General features: G+C 43.0%; 2 protein-coding genes across 3 annotated transcripts; one reads left to right on the plus strand and one right to left on the minus strand.

Moving 5' to 3' along the window:
• Nucleotides 1-221: 221 nt before the first annotated feature.
• Nucleotides 222-3,538, minus strand: LOC143338505 (betaine--homocysteine S-methyltransferase 1). Its single transcript, XM_076758951.1, has 8 exons — nucleotides 3,417-3,538; nucleotides 3,085-3,217; nucleotides 2,881-2,993; nucleotides 2,525-2,716; nucleotides 1,818-1,965; nucleotides 1,099-1,281; nucleotides 779-1,007; nucleotides 222-705 (listed from the first exon to the last, which is right to left on the minus strand). Exons 1-8 carry the CDS (start codon nucleotides 3,516-3,518, stop codon nucleotides 525-527), a joined length of 1,281 nt encoding a protein of 426 aa, XP_076615066.1. The 5' UTR covers nucleotides 3,519-3,538; the 3' UTR covers nucleotides 222-524.
• Nucleotides 3,539-10,193: 6,655 nt separating this feature from the next.
• dmgdh (dimethylglycine dehydrogenase) lies at nucleotides 10,194-23,521 on the plus strand. Of its 2 annotated transcripts, none has more exons than XM_076757235.1 (16): nucleotides 10,194-10,433; nucleotides 10,793-10,961; nucleotides 12,636-12,734; nucleotides 12,823-12,987; nucleotides 14,019-14,223; nucleotides 17,028-17,276; nucleotides 17,381-17,579; nucleotides 17,687-17,856; nucleotides 17,957-18,110; nucleotides 18,979-19,144; nucleotides 19,356-19,486; nucleotides 20,291-20,508; nucleotides 21,573-21,730; nucleotides 21,986-22,045; nucleotides 22,463-22,597; nucleotides 22,719-23,521. In XM_076757235.1, the coding sequence occupies exons 1-16, from the start codon at nucleotides 10,312-10,314 to the stop codon at nucleotides 22,929-22,931; spliced, it is 2,613 nt and encodes an 870-aa protein (XP_076613350.1). In that variant the 5' UTR covers nucleotides 10,194-10,311; the 3' UTR covers nucleotides 22,932-23,521. The 2 variants fall into 2 exon arrangements, with proteins under 2 accessions (XP_076613350.1, XP_076613351.1); XM_076757236.1 differs by lacking the exon at nucleotides 10,194-10,433 and adding an exon at nucleotides 10,472-10,635.
• The last annotated feature ends 27 nt before the right edge of the window (nucleotides 23,522-23,548 follow it).

Raw genomic sequence — 23,548 nt, forward strand, 5'->3', positions numbered from 1 at the left:
GAAGTAATATAAAGATGGATAAACTGGAAATACTAGAAGAACTTCAAATTAGTACTGTACAGTACTTAAATTCCTCCGCTGCACACCATCAGATTGAGTTGAAACTTTAATTGAAAAACAAAGGCTAGTTCGAGTCTACAAGCGATAAGTGGTTTTAATTTGCTGAGGAGAGTTTCGACTTTCCAGCCGTCTCTAAAGAACAGAACCCACTCACATGCTGATTTTGTTCATTCAGAAGTTTATTACACATCATTCAGTTCTTTTCTAAGAGAACATGAGGCACTTTTGGAGTGTTAAAGACGTCACCTGTGTGCATTCACGGCTGCATTTTTGAGTTTTTATAGTCACAGTAATTTCGAGGCTAAGTAGGCACTCACTGAATTATCAGCATATGGTACCAGGCTTCCAGAGTAAATATACTCCTACAAAGACAAAAAACTTCAGCATTTGATCTTTTTGGTGTCTGTACTTAAGGGACTGGGAGTGTGATATCCACTGGCTTCCTCCCTGCAAACAGAGGAAGCTCAGTGGTCTTTGCTGGCCTTGTCGAAAAGAGCCTGGAGCTGCTGCTGGGAGGTGGCCTCCTTCTGCTGCATCAGGTCAGCATGGCCTTTGGTAACGCCCCAGCCATCGGGGACCGACATCACCGGGCAGAGGGGGCGGCCAGACGCAGGCTTCAGCTTCTCCCAGTAGTCACGACGGGCCCTGCGGAGAGGAATACGTTTTTACAAAACTGGAAGCGTTGTGTGCAAAACGATGGGAAAAGAAAAATTTCTACCTGGCTCTGACCCAAGGCTTTGTGTGCATTTCCAGGCCACTGCCCCAGAGGCCATGCTTCTCCGAGGCAGCGGGCAGGAAACCCCTCTCAAGTGCGAGTTCCTCAGACACCGCGCGGATGTGATACGGTTCAAACCCGCAGCAGCCTCCGATGTAACGAATGCCGGCCTTGTAAGCTTCCCGGGCGTATTTCTGCACATCCCACCTGGTCACGAGCCTGGGCTCCAGACCTGTCGGAGAGCACGTCGCATGTCGCATGTCAGCAATCTGGACGCAGAGATTGAACGCTGGGAAGCAGCAGTTTGGAGTGTGTTTACATACTGAAGGGGAACTCGGGCAGATCGATGAAACCCTGGCAGTTGCAGTCAGGAGTGTGGTAAGCCAGCGGCTGGGTCATGTAGTGAGCTTTCAGCCCGGCCTTCTCCACTCCCTCCTTCATCATCACCACTGTCTTCACACAGGTCTCCGGGTCAAAGTGGCAGTTAACGCCCACAATCTGAGCTCCTAGGAACAGGAAAAGGCAAACTTTATCATCAGGGTGCCATAATGTGGAGAATTTATCATGCAACTTAAATCTAATTTAAATAATCCTGCAGCAAAAGTACAATCCAGATGAAAACTGGAGCAGTTTGTGTTGATTTTAAACCCATTCTTGCAGTGTTTTTGTATACGTCCACTGGATGGTGCCAAAGTCCAATATTTTCAAATCAAACACGCAGATTCCAAAGAGGAACAGACTGAACCTTTCCCATCATCAGCAGATCAGGCTCATCACAAACTGGATGCATGCCGTTAAACTTACCAGCAGCGAGAGTCAAATGAAAACATGCTCCTGAACTGCATGGTGGAAAATGTAGGTAGTTTAAGCTTTAGCCATACTAGTTAATCAAATCTCTCAAAATCTCCTAAAATCCGATTCCCACAACTTCATGGATATACCATGTTTAAGTGCCTGAGCACCCAAAAATTTTCCTACATTGTATGAAAACCTCAAGGATGTGGGACAGGATGTTCAGAAGTAGACTGAGATATTGTCGTACCGGCTTTGACGAGTCTGACAGCACAGTCTCCAGGGCTGACTCCGTTCAGATCTCCTTCAGGTCCAATACACAGAGTTGCAGCCACAGGCATCTTGGTGGTCTTCAGAACCTGGACCGCCCACTCAGCCTCTTCTACATGCTCAAAATACTGCGATAAAGAAAGGAAAAAAAAAACCAAAACACATAAATGTCATCATCCAATCCATCATCTCCCGAGTGGCCAAAAAACATTACTGCAGCTTTAAAGAAACTGTCAAGCAGCACTGATTTAAAAGCACTGAGCTGCTACACACTGTTCCAACACACTGGTCCTACTTTGCATTCCAACAGTGAATTAACGCAGTTTGACATCATCAGACTGAAAACGAACAGGTTTCATTTTGCAGGATGCACTTGATGATGCAGTTATGGTTGTTTTTAACACTGTTAAAATGAGTGTGCCTCAGTTACCTGTTAGGTAAACACCTGATGATTGAGGCTTGAAATTTGTATCAGAAAGTCTGAATTATAAACAGTCTGATAGATCGGAGCAGAAATATGTTATTGGTTGCATTGTTGGAAATGTAGAGACAGTGTTTTTGCAACTTGTCTTATACTAATGGAGTAAAAATCAGGACATCTGGGCCTCTGCTGCTCCCAGCTTTGTCTAACTGACCGACAGCAGCTTTCATGCAGGATGGGGAGGATGACTCATGTTCACCACATACCTCTGCAATCAAGAAGTCCACATTCTTCTTGACAAACACGTGGATCTGCTTCATGAAGATGGCCTTGACATCATCCTGGCTCTTGCAGCTCAGGTAAGAAGGGGTCTGAGAGACCCCTCCTGCCACCAGAGCATTGCCCTCATCGGCCACCTGCCTGGCCAGGTCACAAGCTGCTTCGTTTATTTGCTGTCCCTGCGATTCAAAGAGACCAGAGACCCTCTGAGCGCACATAAGACCAGTCACTGCACCCATGCTTTGCAGCCGTGAGTTGGCTTCATGCCATCAGCCTGCCATCATGACTGGAGATGAGGCTTCAGAGCAGCTGCAGGTGCAGCTTAAAGCGCAGCTCTACTCACAGTGAAGCGCTGCGTGTTGCCTCTGTTCTCCAGTTTATCATCGCTTGCATAGAAAGTGAAGGTTTGCATGACATCGGATCCTGCCCTCAGGAACTCCCTGTGCAGCTGCCGCACTGAAACAACAAGAACGCTCATTTGTTCCGCCAAAAACTGGATTTGCAGGTTGTAGGTGGTTAAATGCACAGACGTTGACGCGGAAAGTACCCGCTTCAGGGTGCTCGGCAGCCGCCTCAGGTGTCCACGGTCCCGCTTTGACGTAGCCTCTCTTCTCCAGGGCGAAGACAAAGCCTCCATCCCCGACAACGATCTCTCCTGCATCCAGACGCTGCAAAATGCTCTGCGTGCAAAGAAGAGCCGAATCACAACACAGAAACACACACACGCTTGATCCATTTTGCCGTTTGGTAGTTTCAAGTACGCAGAACTACTTTATTTCTGCGGAAGTGCGCACCAAAACTTGAATCATGCAAAGAATGAAGCGGAAGTTAACGCAACAGTGTGATTAAAGACTTATTATTAATCATGTCAGCGCTCACCTTCTTCTCCCCAGCTGGCGCCATGATTCCTGCAGCAATGACCGGCCTTTTCCTCTCTGCTACGGCGTCCCGGTGCTTTGGGAAAAGGCTTTCTTTACGCATCCATGCTGCTTTTATAATCCAAGAGGGTGCGGCGCGCCTGATGTCACTGCAGGAACCGCCTGCCTCCGGCATTGATTACTTTTATTTTTCTCCGTCTTGCTTTAGCAAGTTGCAGAAGGCAAACACATACTAGACTTGTGTCGACGTTTTGTGACATTTTGTGGAATAAATAAACCTGATGATTTAGTGTGTAAGCAGGACAGAACAGTTTGTCTCCTCAGCTGGAGAGTTCAGAGAGTTTGAGTCCAGCAGACCAAAGCACGGTCAAGTTTGACTTCCTTTGATTTTTGCATGAATTAAAGCAAAACACAGATGTTGAAGACATGCAGACTCCAGAGATGAATGCATTTAAAGGTTTTTCTGAAAATCTAGATTCCCTTCACAATGTGGAACATTTAGGGGGCAACAGCCATGATTCTGTGAGTGATCTCATTGGTTTAGCCTGTTTTCTGCTTTAAAGTTTGCTCCACTCAAAGTGTTTTGCTTGTTGTTACTTGCAGAATGATGAACGTGCAGATTTTGACACTTATAAACCCGTTTTCACATCCGTGGATTCAGGATCTGTCAGTGAGTCAGGAGGAGGTCACTGAACTTTGTTGTGGAGAAAAACAGAGAACAGAGGATTTCTTAATGTGTCTTAAAACATGTCGGGACAGGAGCCTGAATGCAACATGCCCATTCTGGCCAGCTACACACAAAAACACCATCAAGCGTTAATGGTTTGTTGCAAAAGCTTGAACTTTGATCAACAGAGGTGGAAGATACTCACATCAATTACTCCAGTAAATGTAGAAAAAAAAAAAAAAAAAAAAAAAAGAGTAGAAATACTCAGTTACAAGTTGAAGTCCTGCATTGAAAATTTTACTGAGGTAAAAGTACAAAAGTATTGGCATCAAAAGAGTACCAAAAGTAAAAGTACTCATTATGCAAAATGGCCCATTTCAGAATAATGTTTAATATATTATTGGTTGATTGTTGCAATAATGTGTTCCATCGCTTTAATGTTGCAGCTGCAAAGGTGGAGATAATTTTGATTACTCTACATACTGCTGCGTATTTTAATCCTTAATAATACTGTGTTTAACTGTTCGGAGTGTCACTGGAGAGTTCCAAGATGTCAGTGAACATGTCAAATCACTTAGAGGCTGTGAGGCCTGTCAGTCATTTCAGGGACCTATGACAGTGATCTGGGCGAGAGAAGGGGCCTGTGATTGGCTGAGAGTTAGAAAAGTTGCTAGTGCTAATATTAGCATGACTAGCTAACGTCTTGTAGCCTTCTTGCTGGGGGATCCTACAATACGTCATAACTTATCAGCTGATTTATGTTTTCTTTGAATAAGTTGAATCTGAAAATAAGCAGATAGGGAAAAAAATGTAACCATTTCCTGAAGCCCAACGTCTTTAAACCTTTAGTTTCTCCTGACCGACAATCCAAAACCCAAAAAACGATCTTTCATAATCCTCACAAGTGAGAAGTGGATCCACGTAATGTTGCCAGTTTTGCTTGAAAAACATCCTGATTATCAAAATAGCTGCAGATCATTTGCACTGCAGACGTTGTCATTCCTCACCTGTCCACCAGTCGTCCTCAGAGAGCTTCTCATTTATACCTGAATCTGCTCCTTCCAGCACATCTTTCTCTTACCACCCATTTATCTGACATATGCAGCACACCTGTCAGGTCTCTCCAATCACTCAACAATCACCTGAGCTTTTTGTTTCTCCTCCTTTAACCAGTGTTTGGATCTGTCCATTAAAACATATCAGAACCTGGTGAACACACAAATGTTGAAAACCTCACTCAAAACCACAGTTAACATTTTTCAAATGTCTTTTGCTGTCAATCAGATATTGTGTTTTGAGCTAAATTAGCCCAGAAATCATCAAAATGGACATTCAGTGTCCAAAAAACAAAACAAAAAAAAAAGAGAGAAACCCTGTTCACATAATCAAATAGTAGAATACCGTAAATGTTACTCAGGGAGTCTGTACACCTGCACAGGTGTCTTTTATTCTGGCTCATTAAACCAGGTGCTGCTCAGGTTAAAGATGGGTGGCCAGTTTATCGGATACAGATAACTATAATGAACGCAGCTGATTCTGATTCTGAGTGTGAGCTTTGTTATTTCCTGTTTTGTGTTGAAAGTGTCACCTTTTGCTTTACTTTCTGTGTTTTCTTGTGATTGATTTGTGTCACCTGTACCTCGTTAGTCTTCCCTCCCTGTGTATCTACACACTGGCCGCTTTATTAGGTACACCTTGCCAGTACCAGGTTGGACCACCTTTTGCCTTCAGAACTGCTTTAATTCTTTGTGGCATACTTTCAACAAGGTGTTGGAAACATTCCTCAGAGGTTTTGGTCCATATTGATACCATAGAATCACACAGTTGCTGCAGATTTGTCGGCTGCACATCCATGATGCGAATCTCCTGTTCCACCACATCCCAAAGGTGCTCTATTGGATCGAGATCTGGCGACTGGATATTTTCTCTTTTTCTGACCATTCCCTGTAAACCCTAGAGATGGCTGTGCGTGAAAATCCCAGTGGATCAGCAGTTTCTGAAACACTCCGACCAGCTCGTCTGGCACCAACAACCATGCCATGTTCAAAGTCACTTAAATCCCCTTTCTTCCCCATTCTGATGCTCAGATTGAACCTCAGCAAGTTGACCACGTCTACATGCCTGAATGCATTGAGTTGCTGCCATGTGATTGGCTGATTAGCTATTTGTGTTAACAAGCAGTTGAACAGGTGTACCTAATATAGTGGCCAGTGAGTGTAAGTCTGCGTGCTTCCCTCAGTCTTTGCCAGTTTGTCTTCATACCCCATGTGTCAAGTGTTCTAGCCTTTCACTTTTTTTTTTTTTTTTTTATTTTGTTTTCTAACCTTTCGGTTTTTTGTTTTTTGTTTTGGATTCGTTGACTCTGTACTCTGTTTCTGTGGATTACATTTTTGATTCTGGAATTATTACTTTGGTTTTGACTTTTATCATCCTCATCCTCCCACAAGTCTTTGTTTGCTTTTCCATTTTGTGTTAATTTATTGAACTCCACCAGCCTTGCCTTTGTTAGCCTGCATTTGGGTTCATTTCCTCTGTGGGACTGATGAAAATAATCAACGACCTGTCAGTATAGTGCAGTGCAGTTTCATGAACATGAATCATTAAGATGAAGTCTGTCTCAGGTGCCACAAAACAGAAACTAACAAACAAACTCCAGAAAACATACAGACAAAACACTGCAAAGCAACCACAGCGGACAGATCTGTGAAGAAATGGGCCAACTGATATAAGCTACAGGGCTGATTGAAGAAAGTGGGAACAGGTGTGCAGCTAGAGGTAGAGGTCAGGTGACATGTGGCAGGAAAGAGGGAAATAGGTTCCTGTTACAAGTAAAAGTCTTACTGAAATGCACTTAACGAATCAAAAGTACTCATTCATTGTACAGAAAATGAGTTTCTGCAGACATTCTATGATGAATGTGACATTATTCGAGTGTTACACTGATACATGAATGAGTAAACAGCATTTCACTGCTGCTTTGAACTACTTTACATGCAGTTTAGCACTTCCATCCAGTGGTTTCCCATAAAACTATGTGAGAAGTTTGGAGGGGAAACATCAACAATTAACAACTCGCAGACATCTGGCAAAGAGCCTCAACGAGATACTGTTTGTGTGTAAAAGCTCACAAGCCAAAAAACGCTGGGACCCACTGGTTAATGTTTAACACTGCATTTTAGAACCTTTTCATTTTCATGTCGAATCATCTGAAAAGAAACCGAATCTGTCAGATAAATGTAGTGGAATAGGAGTATAAGGTTGCATATAATGAAAACACCCAAGTGCAGTACAAGTGCCTCAAAACTGTACTTCAGTACAGTACTTGAGTATGTTTAACTGTACTTCTTGCCGAAGACGTCATCCACCACAACAATATATCTAATTAATGAATCCTTAGAGGCCAAAACTGCATAGAAAGGCAGAGAAACACAGCTTATTGTTTGCAGCACGACACCTTCAGCACTCCAGAAAGGACCTTTCCCTCAGTCCAGATTTCCATGGTGATGACTGGAGTCATCCAGCCAAGATCAACACAACAGACTGAGTCCAAACAACCACTGGTATGTTAGACTTAGACTGAGGCGGGGCTGAGAGGACTGTCTTTGACAAACCAAGGAAAGTAACAACTAATCCAGACTAATTATTAATTCTCATCATGTTCATTTGAACGGTGGCCCTGAAAGCTCGTCGCACTGCAGCTTAAGAGGACGCAAGCAAAAGGATGAAGCACAGGCAACTGAAGAAAACGTCTCAACACGCGGTCAGCATCTGGAAGAAAAGGCTGCAAAGGGAGAAAACAGAAGAGAAACAGAAGAGAGAAACATAGAGAAACACAAGCAAATACATTTACTAGTTAGCACAGGACTCAAAGAAAGCTAAGGCTGATGGGAATGTCATTACTTCTGCTAACAAACGTTATTGGCAAACTCTTTGACCTGATGGTGGCGCTAGATGATGTCCAGGGGATCAAAGCCATTACATTCTCTGGGAAGGATTTTACTAAATTTCTCCACCAAACGCCCGGCTAATTGAAAAAATGGGCAAAGAGGTGGAGGGTGGGTGGAGCGGAGGCAGGCTGCATGAAACCTAGCAGCTAGCAGTCACTCAAAGCCACCATCCCCATAATAATGCACAACTTTAAGGCTTAATATGATTTAAACAAGTGAGATGGGAGTTTTGTAGGGATTAGCCATTGGAGGAAACTACAGATTTTGGGACTTGGATTCATTTATCAGGCCTGGAGGTCGCTGCATGGAGGAAAAAAATCACTGAAGTCAGCGCAACTTATCCTGAGGGGATCATGACTGTCAGGGTCAAATATTGTCCTAGTCCATTGAAAAGAGATATTTCACTGCATATGTGAAATGTTTGACCTGTTGGTGGCGCTAGAGGAAAAGTCAGAGGATGATGAAAATCGTTAGGATTCATCCTCTGGGGACCAACAATGCCTCATGGCACTCTGTTAAATAGTTATTGAGATGTTTCAGTCTGGTGGACCATGCAGCAGACTGACCAATCGACTGGACTCCCGGGAGTCATGAGGCTAGCTTGGCTAAAGATGTTGTCTCAGTGTACGTACTGGAGCCAGGTAAGAACTGCTGTTGAGTACAGCTGTAATCATGCTTTGGGTCATGCTTAAAGCAAACAATCCAGCATGTTGGTGTTTCACCCGAGATAATGGCAGCCTATAAACTGCACATGTTGTAACTTTATATAGTTCAGTCTTGTTGACCAACTGCTTAGTAACTTATTATCTCCAAGTTTACCTTATTGAAATCAGCATTATCCAATCAGCCACAGCAGGACAGATATATCCAGTCTAGTTTGAGTCATTTCATGCCTGATTTTGAGTTGATCTTTACATTGCGTTTCAGAATCAGTCCTTTTTTTCCACACAAATCCGTTCAGAAGCACATTTGTTTCTCTTCATTCGAGTGTTTGTATAAACCGGCTCTGAAGATAAACGTCCAGTTCAAACCTGCTGCAGCTGTTCCAGGTGGGTTGAAGGCTGTGTTGCAATAAAAAGCTCAAGGACCACCGGTGATAAATGGGTCTGTGTGGACTGCTCAGACCGGATCTGACAGGTCAGATCCTTAGACTGTTGTTTATATTTTACACAAGTTATGATCCAGACACAAAAAATGAGTGCAGTGTGCAGCGTTGCATCAGTGTCTGCACTGTTGTTATGATCTGTTTCATTAAAAAACACTAAGAAATGTGTATTTTTGCAATGGCCAGAGTGAAGCATCTCAACAACTACCCGATGCACTGACATGAAATTTGGCTCAGATAATCATGGTGCCCTCAGGATAAATCCTACTGACTTTATTGATCCTCAGACTTTTCCTCTTGCGCCGCCATGAAGTTGACATTTGCATGAAAGGTCTCAACAGCTAGTGGATGGAGTCCTATTACATTTGGTACAGACGTCCATGTTCCCAACAGGATGAACTGTGTTTGAAGATCCCTTCAGCTGTGTAGGATTTAATGGCATCTGGCTTTTTTTCAGGTGATTCTACACAAACTAAAACACTCTTATGAATATTCTATTCCAGTTCTGTCAATAGATCCCTCTGAATCTTACACAATGGACCTTTTACTTTTCTTGAACGCCTTCATCAGATCAAAATTTAGAAGTCCAACTAACATCCCATCAGCCTCAGCTGTGATTTGTGTTTAGTGCTAATTAGCAAATGCTAGCATGCTAACACACCTGATGAAGATGAATGTTTTGAACATGGAACCTGCTCATGCAGGCCGTTGGAAAGTAACTAAGCACAGTCACTCAGATACTGTAGAATTTTAGGATACTGGTACTTGAGTATTTCTTGTTTACTTGTAGACTTAATATACTTCTACGTCATATTTCAGGGGGAAACTTTTTACTCCACTGCCAGGGTTAGTAGTTCAACAACAAAATATGATTTTTCGTTAAAAACAAGAAAAATTAAAGGTGATCACCACTTCAGTGAAGTGGGATCAGTCACAGATGTTCCTTCCTGGGCTGTGTGACCTACATTTGGGCTTTGGCACACACAGTGTTAACTCGGCTGAGGGCTCATCTGCGCAAAGTTTCGTCCCGACTTGGTTCTCGACCTGTGGGCGTGCCAAGAGGAAAAGTGGGATATTTGTAACTACACGAGGCAGTGCAGGGGTCCAGTGAGAGGGGGTGGTCATGCGTTGAGCTGCATATATAGGTAGTTTAGACTTTTTAAGTATTACCTCAATCATGTCGCGGATATTAAACGTAATCAACATTCAGTTGCGGAGAGATTTGGCTGCGTGTCGAAGGATTGCGCGGCTTCCTCTGCGGACGATCTGCTGCACTGCAAGAAAACACGCTGAGGAGAGGTGAGACAGTTCAGCTGCACTCAGAGGGAACACTCATGTTCGCTGGAAGTCTCATCAAACACACTTTGCTTCGGCAAGTCGTCACAACTGACGGTGTAAACCAGCGACAACTTACGCTCAATGCGCGTGAAGCTGGGCAGATGTTTGATTCATGCAACGAGACTTCACGCGGAACGGTTTGCACTTCGAGTCAGCAGTTAAGGTGCTTCTGCATCAAGTCACACACGATCAACATGGTGACTTCAGCATGTCATCTGGTTGGAGGTGTGACAGCGGTTTCACATTGTGAACAGGCCGCTGAGGTGCGCTCGTGCGCGTTGTCTCTCCTCACCTGTATTTCCTTCTCTTCCGCCCTTCAGCGATGCAGCCTCAGCGTTGGGAAAGAGGTGGAAGGACACAGCAGAGACTGTCGTCATTGGTGGAGGATGTGTCGGGGTCAGCTTGGCGTATCACCTGGCCAAAGGTGGCATGAAGGATGTGGTGCTGCTGGAGAAATCCGACCTGACGGCCGGATCCACCTGGCACGCTGTACGTCTGTCAAAGTCTGCTTTTTAATGGCAGAAAGACCCTGCTGGTCTGAAGGGTCCCTGTGTTCGTGAATTCAGTGAATATGAAGGTGAACAAAGGTAGCAAACGGCAAAGTAAGCTTTCAGTGGAAGACCCAGGTCATCTGTGCCACATGATATCTCTGCACCAACAGATTTTTTAACACATCGCCCTTTAGTTCAGTTAGTCTGCCGTTTTGTTCTGGATTAATCGTTTGGGCTATAAAACGTCAGAAAATGTCATTCACAATTTAGTACAAAGTTGTGTCATCAAATTCTTTGTTTTGTCCAACTAACAGTCCAAAACCCAAATATATTCACTTTGCTATCACTCACAACTGCAGCTAAAAGTCATTTTCATTTTCATAAATTTATTTGCCAATCTCATCATCAATCATCTCTCTTTTCCAGACAGTTCTGAAACATTGTTTTTTGTTTTTGTTTTTCTAAAATTTTCTTGATAATTACAAGAAAAAATAGGATTTCAATCAGACATTTTTTTTACTGTCAAAGGCTGATCCAGCCGACCACGTAGCCTCAAATCCTACTGTGAAATTCAAAGCAGAAGACTGGAGAGGGTCTTCCTCGACAGCCTGCTTTAGTAAAGGTGTTCACAGCCATTTCTGTTTGTGTCATTCAGAAGAAGCATCGCATGCAGGGTGGGCAGCTGTTACAAGTTTTCAATGCATTTGAGGTCTTGAGGTCTTGATGCTATTAATACACATCTGACATGTCAGAGAGGCTCCACTGACGGTAACTGAATAAGATTCAGTTACCGTCAGTGGAGCCTATTCCAGCATGCACTGGGTGAGAGGCAGGTTACACTCTGGATTACACTTCAGATGCATGTTTATTGGCTGTGGGAAGGAACTGAAACACCTGGAGGAAACCCACAGATAAGGGGAGAATAAGCACACAGCCATGCTCTTTGTAGTGCAGGACAGAAGTAAAAGCTACTATGTGTTTTTTGTTTGTTTGCTCTTTTGTTTGAGTTCCATTAAAATGACTGGAAAGGGTATTAAAGCTGCTATAATCAATATCTTTATATTAACAGGGGTGACAATGACTGTGTAATGTGAAAGGGGTCGCTCATAGTGACAAGCTTACAAAGAATTATCACCTGACTGTGCAGCTGGCCTCAGCTCTTCGGAGCATTTTAGCAGCTTTCAGCTTTTTGTTTTGGCTTTACTGTTTTCATTAGAGTTGTTTTCCACACACAACAGGGGTTTTTTTTCCAGCAAAAAAAGGTCTCAAAACTGACTTTCCAATCTACAACCAGACAGGCAAAGTTAGGACTAACGAGTGAACACAGTGAAGCATTTAGCAGCTTAAAAGCCAGACGTTTGTTTGAGGAGTAGGTAGAGCCCAAAACAGAGTCAAAGGAGAGTTAATATCAGATTTACATTCATGAGGTGGACACAAACACATTGAATTATAATGGTACTCCGTGTCTGCTGGAGATGTAAACAAGCAGCTGTTTGCTAACACATCAGCCACACCAACTTTAAAAGGTGTCAGATATCAGTGATGTGATTGCAGTTTTTTTCCGCTGCCCCCAAAAATCTGTAAATGCAGCTTTGACTTGGAGTCGACTCCAACTCAAAGCTGCATTAATGGACAACATCCATCATGGTTAAGTGTTTGTTTTGTATTTCAGGCTGGTTTGACAACATATTACCATCCAGGCATCAACCTGAAGAAAGTCCACTATGACAGCATTAAATTATACGAGACGCTGGAGGCTGAAACGGGACAGGTGAGGCGCTTCGCTCGTCTTTCGTAACTTTGAACTGTGTTTCTGGGTTTCTGTGGTCATATGTCATTGGCTTTGTCGGTCTCTGCAGGCAGTGGGCTTTCATCAGCCCGGCAGTGTTCGTATTGCTTCAACACCAGCTCGGGTGGATGAGATGAAGTACCAGATGACCCGCACACACTGGCATGTGACGGAACAGTACTTAATCGGACCGGAGAAAGTCAACGAGCTTTTCCCTTTTCTCAATATAGACAAGGTCTGTATGAACATGGTAAACTTAGACAAATTCTTCTATATTCTTATAGAAAACGTGGTTCCTCTGAATTAATGATTGGTGGTAAAAAAGTCCCCGATTGAACAGTCAATAATGATCATCCACCAGAGAGGATGGTAGGTAGGTCTTTGTCTGTTCCCACATTTGTTCGACATTTTGGGAAATTCGCTTATATGCAGATGAGAAGACTTATACCACAGGCAGAACAAAGCAGCGAGACCCCAAAAATGACAAAATAAAGACATAATTAACGTTTGAACATTCAATTTGCTGTCATTTCTTCATTTGATGCTTCAGGCAGCACATCAGTATAAAAAACAGGTAGGGCAGCATATTTCTGTCAAACATTAGCTGCTAAAAAGTAATCCAGGCAGTTAACTTTAAGGATGGTGTCAGTCAGTCCGTCCAGTGTTGGTGTGTTGGTTGACTGGTCAGTCAGTTTGGTCCAGCACATGATAGCTTCACAACTGCAGGTCAGATTTCCTTAAATAGACGTCCTTTTGTCTCGCACCACCATGAGGCCGAAATGATCATTTGTGCACCAGAATTGTTCTGATGTAAAGGGAAGATTTCTATGAAGTTTACTCGCACATCGTAAATCTTTCATTCATGAGAACAGAGAGATTTTGCAGGGATTTTTGCTCTTGCATCACCCTCTGACCAAAATGTAAACCTTTCACGTACAAAAACCTCTTAAAATCATCAAATAGTAAGCAGCTTGTCACAATTCTTGCAATGAACATTCATGGTCCCCAGAAGATTATGCCCTGTTCTTTTGTTTAACAGTACCACAAAGCCAAGACTATCCTTTGTGCACAAAAACTATCCAAATCTAATGGGAAGATTTCCATGAAATATACTACCACATTCACAATTATTCATTCAGGCTCCCTAGAGAAAGCGCCATTAAGTCAACTGAAACAAGCGAATCCGGAAGTAGGTCAAGAATCAGCAGCTCGGTGTAAATGATGATGAATATTTGTTGTTATATGAAGGTTTCTCTGTATTTTCAGGTGTTGGCAGGTCTGTACACCCCAGGAGACGGTCACATTGACCCTTACTCTCTGACTATGGCTCTGGCTGCTGGTGCTCGTATGTACGGTGCCCAAATCTACAACCCAGCCCCGGTCACTGCCCTCAACCCAACCTCCGATGGCAAATGGGATGTCCAGACTCCTCAAGGAACCATCCGTGCCAATCGCATTGTCAATGCAACAGGTTTGTAATTGAATATGCATATTCCAAATGCTCATAAAACAGAGATAACAGGAGATGTCTTTGAGAAATATGGAAGGATGTTTCTGCTTTGATCGTTGGTGAAATTAATTTAAGATAATTTCTTTTTGTGCATCAAAGTGTGCTCTGGTTTTATACTTTTAATAGTTCTTTACTTGGATGTCCTTTCAGGTGGTATTTTTAGTTGTGCTTAAGTCTTGTGCAGTGCTTATCATAAAACTGCTGATGAAGACACCTTGCAGACACATCCTGTTGTCACTGCTCTATAAATCCTGCTATCTGTGGACACTTTAGCAGCAGACCTTTGCCCACACAGACCACTGCTTGCAGAGTTCAGGGAAACAAGCATTTGGCTTGAACTGGGTCGTACCAGTTCTGGGAGGATTTTGTTGGCAAAGACTTCTTTCGTCCCTGCTGATGTTGCTTGTTTATCTGGCAACGTTCAGGAATTTGCTGCAATCTCTTTGTCTGTCGAGGAGATTTTGTAACATATAGCAAAACATAGGTCGCGCATATTTTTCCTTAGTCACTTGTTCTCTGCAGCAACAGTCAGGTTAAAATGAACTAACAAACAAACCGCAAATGAGATAACAACTGCAGTTTGGCCCTAAAGATTCTGTAAACTTCATGGATCAGGAAGCTGATGTGCGTGTTTAAAGTAGTGCTTTGACAGTCGCTGCAGTGCAAAGAAAACTTTGTTCCTTAAAGAGTTCTGGTACGCTCACAAACAGCATCATAAAGACATTTCAGACAAATTTTCTACAACTCGTTCACAACCTCTTGCTCCATATTTCCTCCCTGAATTTGCACATTCTGTACTCCGGTTGAAGCCAGATATGTTGGGGGCCCATTGGCATTTTGCCTTCACTGTGTCCGACAGCCAATCCAAACAGGCCAGCAGTTCAGATTTCACCCAATCTTGAAGCAGCAGCACATACACTCCTCCTGACACACTTCGCAGCATTTCGCTCCTTGTTATATGCAGGGACTGAAATGTCAGACTCATGGATATCCCATCTGTGTGTGTTTCAATGAATTGTTGTCCCACAGCATTTTTGGGTCAGATATACCATTTTGCAGTGGGTAAATATAGGCTTTTGCAGGTTTAACCACATACTTGTACAGTCATGGTCACTGCGTTTCCCTTTTGTATGTGAAGTTTGTTTTTGTGATTTAAAGATTAACAACAGATGCTGCTTTCTTGGAGGCTTCAGGAGTAACTCCCATAGGAAAGCAGCTAGCTTTAAGCCTCATCCCTGAATATCCCACAGAGCAAGGAAGCAAACAACAGCCTCAGTCTTTTTTTGATGCATTGTGCTCAAGCTGTTGTTTAAAACCCACCTCCATAAGTGGCTGTTGTGTTGAACTTGCATAACACCAGCCATCTTTGGTTAAACACTCTCTCTGCTCTTGCTTTTGTTCTTTTACATTCTTCATCTTTCCCATTCTCTGCTGCTGCCCCCACAGAGCCTCGTCCAGAACCTTAACAGCTGCTTTTATCCAGCCAACATCTGATTTTTCACAAAATCTGTTGACTGTTGAAACTCAAACTATGGCATCATGAGGAGCGTGGGCTGTATCTCCCTCTTCTCAATAGCCTTCCTAACCATTGAGAGCCTAAATTAAGGTCAAAGGTCATGATCTGTGGAATGTCACCCCATGGGATTGGTTTCTGCGTATCAGCTTTGTGACCAGGAGGAGGAAGGTGATATTTTGACCATTGTGTGAAGATCAAACTACACTTTTTCGAACCCACAATCCTATAAAACAATATGATTTAGCCTCCTGGTTCCAACCGGATGTTGTCTAACATTTTTTTATGCAATGTAGTTTGCAGTCCCTGGACTTGGTACACCATCACTGCTTTAGCCTGTGTTCTTCGGAACAAATGTTGTCCTGATTACTATAAGTCAAGAATCATAAACAGAGAATAAATATGGTTTGACAGTATGGTCAGCCGGTGATGGAGATGGAGATAGCAGGACTCAAAGGTTGCTTTATTTATGTGAGCTTGTTGACAGCATTCATCAGTGTTCCTGGGTAAACCAGTAAATCGGCCCTGTGTGCGGGCATCTGGTAAACATGCTGCTCTGCAGCCCAGCTCCTGCCTGACCTGCCTGGGACCTTATCTGGAGGTTTGTGTATGCAACCCCACCCCATCCCTCAACATAAATTAAAGTTCACATGTGTAGCACATGCAGAATATAAATAGACGTTGGAATGTTAATAGATTGCAGCCTTGCTAGCAATGAAACAAATTTACACTATTAGACATTTAATGGATTTCAACTGGGGATTTATTTAAATGTAAGTTGAATTTGCAGAACAGTGTTTGTCAGTCACTCTTGCAACACATGGCTGAAGATAGCAGCAGAGATCAGCAGGTCTCATTGCTCTAGCAGGCTCTGACCTCACACACCGGGTCAAAATAGCTGAGTTGGCACAAGGTCCACATTGATCTTTGTTGACTGTCCCACTTACAGAATCAAAATAGCATACTTGATGTGTAGCTCTCACTGCTGTCATTTGTGTTGTTTTCCTCCACAGCAGGCCACTGTTTCTTTAGCTGAATATGTAACAGGGCTTTCACTTTTTCAAAAAGTCAATTCTGGATGACTTTGTACAGTGACATGAATTTATGAACATCGCCCAGAGAGAACCAATTTGGTCATTTGGTAAATTTGAATTAAAACATTTCATTGAAATCCATCACTAGTATATGGACACTAATGAGAGTGAAGACTTTTCCCTGTTATTTGATTAATACCATCTCTGCTGGTTTTAAGGTTTCTGGGCACGGGAGGTCGGCAAAATGATTGGGTTTGAACACCCCACCATTCCGGTGCATCACCAGTATGTGGTGACAGCAACGGTACCAGAGGTGAAGACTCTGAAGAAGGAGCTGGCTGTCATCAGGGACCTGGAGGGCTCCTACTACCTGCGTCAGGAAAGAGATGGCTTGCTGTTTGGCCCGTATGAAAAGATGGAGAAGATGAAGCTGCAGGACTCCTGGGTCAGAGATGGAGTGCCTCCAGGTCTGTCTGTCATGGATGAAGATCTTTGACAGGGCAGCTTTCTCCATGGTTTTGCTCTTGTAGTTTACACATTATGTTTCTGTCCATCTGTGTGACGGCTGCAGGTTTCGGTAAGGAGCTGTTTGAGTCGGACCTTGACAGGATAATGGAGCATGTTGAGATGGCCATGGAAATGGTTCCTGTGCTAAAGAAAGCTGACATCATCAACATTGTGTCTGGACCAATCACATACACCCCTGACCTCCTGCCCATGGTTGGACCACACCAAGGAGTTCGCAACTACTGGGTTGCCATTGGCTTTGGGTATGTGATGGGGATGGAGATTAGTTGACACCTTCGATGATATTTTCTACATTTGATCAGAGGCAAGATGACTGATTCATAATGTTGAAAACGTGGACTATTTTCAGGTATGGGGTCATCCATGCTGGCGGTATGGGTAAATTCCTGAGTGACTGGATCAGGAATGGAGAACCTCCTTATGACCTGGTTGAATGCGACCCCAACCGCTATGGCAAATGGACAGATGTGCCTTTCATGTGTGCCAAAGCTAGAGAATCCTATGGCTTCAACAATGTGGGTAAGAAGAACACAAGACAATCGCACATTCAATGGACAAAGCCTTCTCTTTTTTTACTGTCACAAAACTCTCTTTGGTCTCTTCCTCTCTCATGCTGCAGTTGGTTACCCCAAGGAGGAGCGATTTGCCGGTCGACCAACCTGCCGGAAAAGTGGTGTTTATGAGCTGCTGAAGGACAAAGGATCTATGGGCTTTCACGCTGGGTGGGAACAACCTCACTGGTTCTACAAACCTGGAGATGACGTTGGATACAAGTAAGGCATCCAGCTGACGGAACTGCTCATTACATTCACATACTGTACATTCCAAAAAGAAAGAGAGAAGCTCTGATTGTGTCTGATGGAATGTGCATGCCAAAAAATGTTTGAGGACACAATATTCTTGCATGGAGTGGGAGGTATGCACTAGATCACAACCACATGTTCTCACAGAGAGCTCCCTGCCAACCCTTTCAGACGAATTAACCACATATCATTTAACAGTTCCTCTAACTCTAAGTAGCAGCACAAGAGAACCCTTTAGATATTTAGACACCACAGTGAGAGAAGACGACAGCTGCTAACGTTCCACAACACCTGCAGACAACTATCAATAACTGCACTGGGCACTATTTCACCATGTGCAGGATTGGAGTCTCTTAGTATGCACCATGACATTACTTAAAAACCACACTGTCATAGATTTCTTGAGATAATCCAGCGAGTGTTTGGAGTCTTGCCAAAATCAAAGTGTGGAATCCAGCTAGCCTTCACAGTAACAGCATACTTAGCTCATAGCCACAGGCATAATGCTGTGGTGTGACTTTCTTTCAGTCAGATGGCATGTGAAACCAAAAAAAGCTCCCCATTGTCGGACACAGAAACTAGAGGAGTCAGCCTGCATATAGAGGGGATTGCATATTGCCAGAAAGACAGTACAGTTCTGAAAAACTAACAAAATAAATAAATGTTTTAAAAGTCTTGTTAATATGCTACAGTATTATTAAAGTTGTTAAATTATTAAGTCATTACGCAATGAAGCCAATAAAAGAGGGCTGGGGGAAAAAAGTTGGGGGAGGAAAAGTTTTTCATTAGAATAACAAACCCCAATATAAAGTGATAATTGATTCTGTGCTGTGCTTAGACCCAGTTTTCGACGTACCAACTGGTTCAGACCAGTTGGCAGAGAGTGCAAGCTGGTGATGGAGAAGGTGGGAGTGATCGACCTGACACCTTTTGGCAAGTTCATAGTGAAGGGGAAGGACTCAGAAAAGCTGCTGGACCGCCTGTTTGCTAACACCATGCCCAAGGTAGAACCCATGTACACTTCATTAACATCAGTGTGAATTGTTTGCCTGCTTTAGCTGTAAATGTGTGAAATGGCAATTGTGCATCATGGAAATCCAGTGTAGACTCATACATTACAGGACTGTGACACAACTCACACCACTTTCTTGGAAAAGTAGTTCAGTGCCTAGAAATGACTACATTGCCTCTCTTCAAGGTTTCACTTGTTTTCAGGTGGGCTTGACTAATATCAGCCACATGTTGACACCCACTGGAAAAGTCTTTGCTGAGGTCACCATCACCCAGCTGGCACCGGGAGAGTTCTTGCTCATCACAGGCTCAGGGTCAGAGGGTCATGACCTCAGGTGAAATGCATCAAGCTATTCGCATGTTTGAACTCATTCAAGTCAATCAGGCAGGCAACAGCTGGCACCCAACAGCAGACAGACACAGAGAATGATCTGGCGAACATAGTGGAGCTTTTAGCAGCCAAAAAGCCAGATGCTTCCTTCAGGAGTTGGTTGAAACCAAAAACAGAGCTAAAAGAGTGACAGTGACTAAAGCTGGATGTGTAAATAAGCAACCAAACGTAAATATTCATCATATCTTTTTAAAAGCTCACAATGTTTCTTCTCAGTTCAGTTCTCAGTCGCACACCCTCAGCCTCAAGCTATGCTGAATACTCTCACAGGCCATTTAACCTGAAACCTCTCAGCAGCTGTTAAAACTACGATCCTCCATTTGCTCCAATCAGGAGGCAGTCCATGAAAACATTCATCTCTATTCCCTCACTGTAACCAGCTTTCCATAATACAGCATTAAGGAGGCAAGGACAATTTCATGGTGTATTGCTCCCTGTAATGGTGAAGGGAGAAAACTGCAGGTTGCACGTTTGTGACACGCCAGCTGAGATATTGAAATATTAAGTGTGAGAAAGAAGTTAGTGCCTCGCAGAGTTTTCTTGTAAACAAACAAAACTTATGTTTCCATTCTGTGTTATTCACCACGTGGCATTGTGTGAATCCTTGAGGTCTAACAATGTTTCTTTGTTGTCTTCGTCTTTCATGTCTTTGTTGCTGCCTTGCTGTATATCCCCACCAGAGATGCTATAATTATACAATACTAAAATCTCCTTTTTTGTTTGTTTTTCTCTGTGGATCTGAATTCAGGTGGATAGAGGCAGAAGCTGCAGATGGTGGATATAATGTGGACATCAGCAACGTAACAGAAGATATAGGCGTGTTGGGCATTGCGGGACCAAACTCCCGCAAAGTTCTTCAGAAACTGACAGATGAGGATCTGAGTGATGCCACATTCAAATTTCTTCACTGCAAGTCCATCCGGCTGGCTGGCATTTCTGTCCGGGCCATCAGGATCTCCTACACAGGTACCGCACACTTTGTTACTGTTCACCCTCTTTGCTTTCAAAAGTTCTTTTGTCGAACACAGTCTGATAGTAAAAATGTCGGTATCTTGAAGCTAGACAGATATTATTAAGTGAAATCGCACGCTTGTTTCTCAGTTGTTGACTGCAAGAACACAAAAGTCTTCATCTTACTCTCACCATTGAAGGAAGTGAAGAACCAGTGGATTAACTAGATGGACTTGTCTCCACAAGAACTGGGAAACTCTCAGGCTAAGTTATGACATTATATGTGCGCTCATCATTTTACTTCAAACTGCTTTGAGGGCCGAAGCAAAGCAGGTCTCACTTCAAAACTGAAGCTGAAGGATGGGTGGTTACCGGCCCCAAACTTAGAACCTGCAACACGAGCTCAGCTGGTTTTGTTGGTACATGAAAGCCTCCTGTGCTGAATGCTGCATTTGAATAGGTGTCTTCTGCTGCAGTATTTAAACTTCTGTGATTTACATGCCCTTAGTGCATTCACTATTGTACTGGTTTAATACAATTCAGTATGTCATGTTGGTCAGTGTTTGGTGGTAGTTACTAGTTTAACTACATTTCACAGTAGGGCAGTGGTCGCTGCTGCTTTATGAATCCATGGTACTTGTAAGTACATTACAAGGCAACTAGACTTGCTTGAAGGTTGTAGAAGGCGTTTCACCTGTCATCCAAGAGGCTTGGTGTGAATGGGTGTTAAGCCACGTGGTACAACTGTTCAACGACAGAGTGAGACAGATTCATTTCACCACACATGTAAATGATAGTTACTGTTCATCTTTTGATATAAATTTTAGGCCATGTGTTTTTGAATAATTTTGCGTCTATTCTCTTCTTTTCACACATTATTATACACAGATTATTATGTTTACTTGTTGTAGATGTATTTAATGAACAGATGCTTTATTTTTACTAAAGATGGATCATATCACATGCATGCACTCATGATGGTTGTGCAGTTACTGTCATACATATGACTGTGCTCTGTTTCAGTGCTGAGTGTATCCCATCATACCGTCTGGTGATACTGTGTATGCATGTGTGTTTAGGTGAGCTCGGCTGGGAGCTGTACATCGACCAGAAGGACATGGCGGCTGTGTACAAGGCCTTGATGGAAGCAGGAAAAGATGAAGGCATTGACAATTTTGGCACCTACGCCATGTCTTCCCTCAGGCTGGAGAAGGGATTTAGAGGCTGGGGAGCTGAGGTACACACACATACGTAGTTAAATGAGATTTAAAGGTGCTGGAAGGCAGATTTTGTTACCTTTTGGACAGAGCTTTCTCCAGTCTTTATGCTAAGCTAACCAGCTGCTGACTGTAGCTTCATAGTCCATAAAGACACGACAGCGGTAATGATCTACTGATCTAACTATTGACACAATTAATGTTGAAGGGTTCCTTTAAATCACACAGATTACAGAGACTTTTTACTGATGAGATCAACTTGTCAACCTTTACAGATGAACTGCGACACCAATCCTCTGGAGGCTGGACTGGATTATTTCATCAAATTGAACAAGGTAACCATTAGGGCTGCAACTAGCGATTGTTTTTATTGTCAATGAATCTATCAATTATTTTCTAGGTTAATCGTTTAGTTGTTTGGTATAAAATGTCAGAAAATGATGAAAAATGTTCAGCATCAGCATTTCCCAAAAGCCCAACATAACGTCCTTGAATGTCTTGTTTTGTCCATAACCCAAAGATATTCAGTATAGTGTCATAGAGGAGTAAAGACACCAGAAAAAAAATCACATTTAAGGAGCTGGAATCTATTAAGTTATTATCAAAATACTTGCTAATTAATGTAAAACTTGACAAATAATCAGTTTGCATTGCAACTCTAGTAAGCATCCACCAGTTTTAAACATTCATTAACTATCCCAGTTTCCATGATTTAAGTTCTGAATAAACAGATTGCATCTGTGTTTGTCCAGCCTGCCGACTTTATTGGCAAAGCAGCCCTTCAGGAGATCAAAGCCAAGGGCCTGAAGAGGAAACTTTCCTACATCACTCTGGATACAGACGACATTGACCCCGAAGGCAATGAGACAGTGTGGCACAACGGCAAGGTTAGCGCCAGCGAAAAGCTTCAGTGATGCTGTTCTGTGATCATATCCAGTTTTATTTGGTTACTTTGTGGTTCGTCTCAGTCAGCCAGCGTCCCTGATATTCCCTTATGTTTCTCATCAGGTCGTCGGCAACACGACATCAGGTGCATACAGCTACAGCACCCAGCAGAGTCTGGCGTTCGCCTACCTACCTCTGGAGCTGAGCTCTGTGGGCCAGAAGGTGGAGGTTGAACTGTTGGGGAGGAAATACCCCGCCATGGTCATCCAGGAGCCCTTAGTCCTCACTGAGCCCACAAGGACCCGGCTGCAGAAGAAAGCAAAGGGTAAAGCATAAGCACAGACTGTTGGCTCGTTTGTTTATCACCTGCTAATGAAGAACAAGTTGACTGTGATACATTAATGAAAGTCTTATCTGGAAAAAATGAAATGTGTGGTCCTTGTACTGTGCTGTTTGTGTCTGAATTAAATGGCCAGTTTAGACAAGAGGAGTCACGTTCACATCCCTTCACAAGTTGATGAGGAGGATCCTGTGACCAGGTTCAGCATGTGAGAGTGCTTAGTCCATCTTAAGAACAGCAGCTGGTGATGTTCTTGCACTACAATGTCTTACAGTATTGGAAGGGTAATTGAATTGTTTTTAAAAAATTTAAATAATTCCATAAATGGATGTCAATGTTTACGGATCAGTAGTTGAACCTTTTTTGGTGGAGGATGCTCGATTCTTGAAATTCCAAGAGAAAAGTTCAAATGAAAAATGAACGCCTGTTGTGTTTATTAGAAATTCAAAAGGTAATGCAGCTGCACTTTTTCAAAGTCATAAGAGCTCTTTGGGACTGTGAGAAATGTAAGTAAACGTGCTTTTTTTATTGACAGTTAAACTGTTCGAGTGATATACCTTGATAATTAAAGCTCTCTGTCTTGTATGAGGTGTTTGCGTGTCTTTATTCTCTC

Source organism: Chaetodon auriga, chromosome 19 (assembly GCF_051107435.1).
Source record: "Chaetodon auriga isolate fChaAug3 chromosome 19, fChaAug3.hap1, whole genome shotgun sequence".
Lineage (NCBI taxonomy): Eukaryota > Metazoa > Chordata > Actinopteri > Chaetodontiformes > Chaetodontidae > Chaetodon > Chaetodon auriga.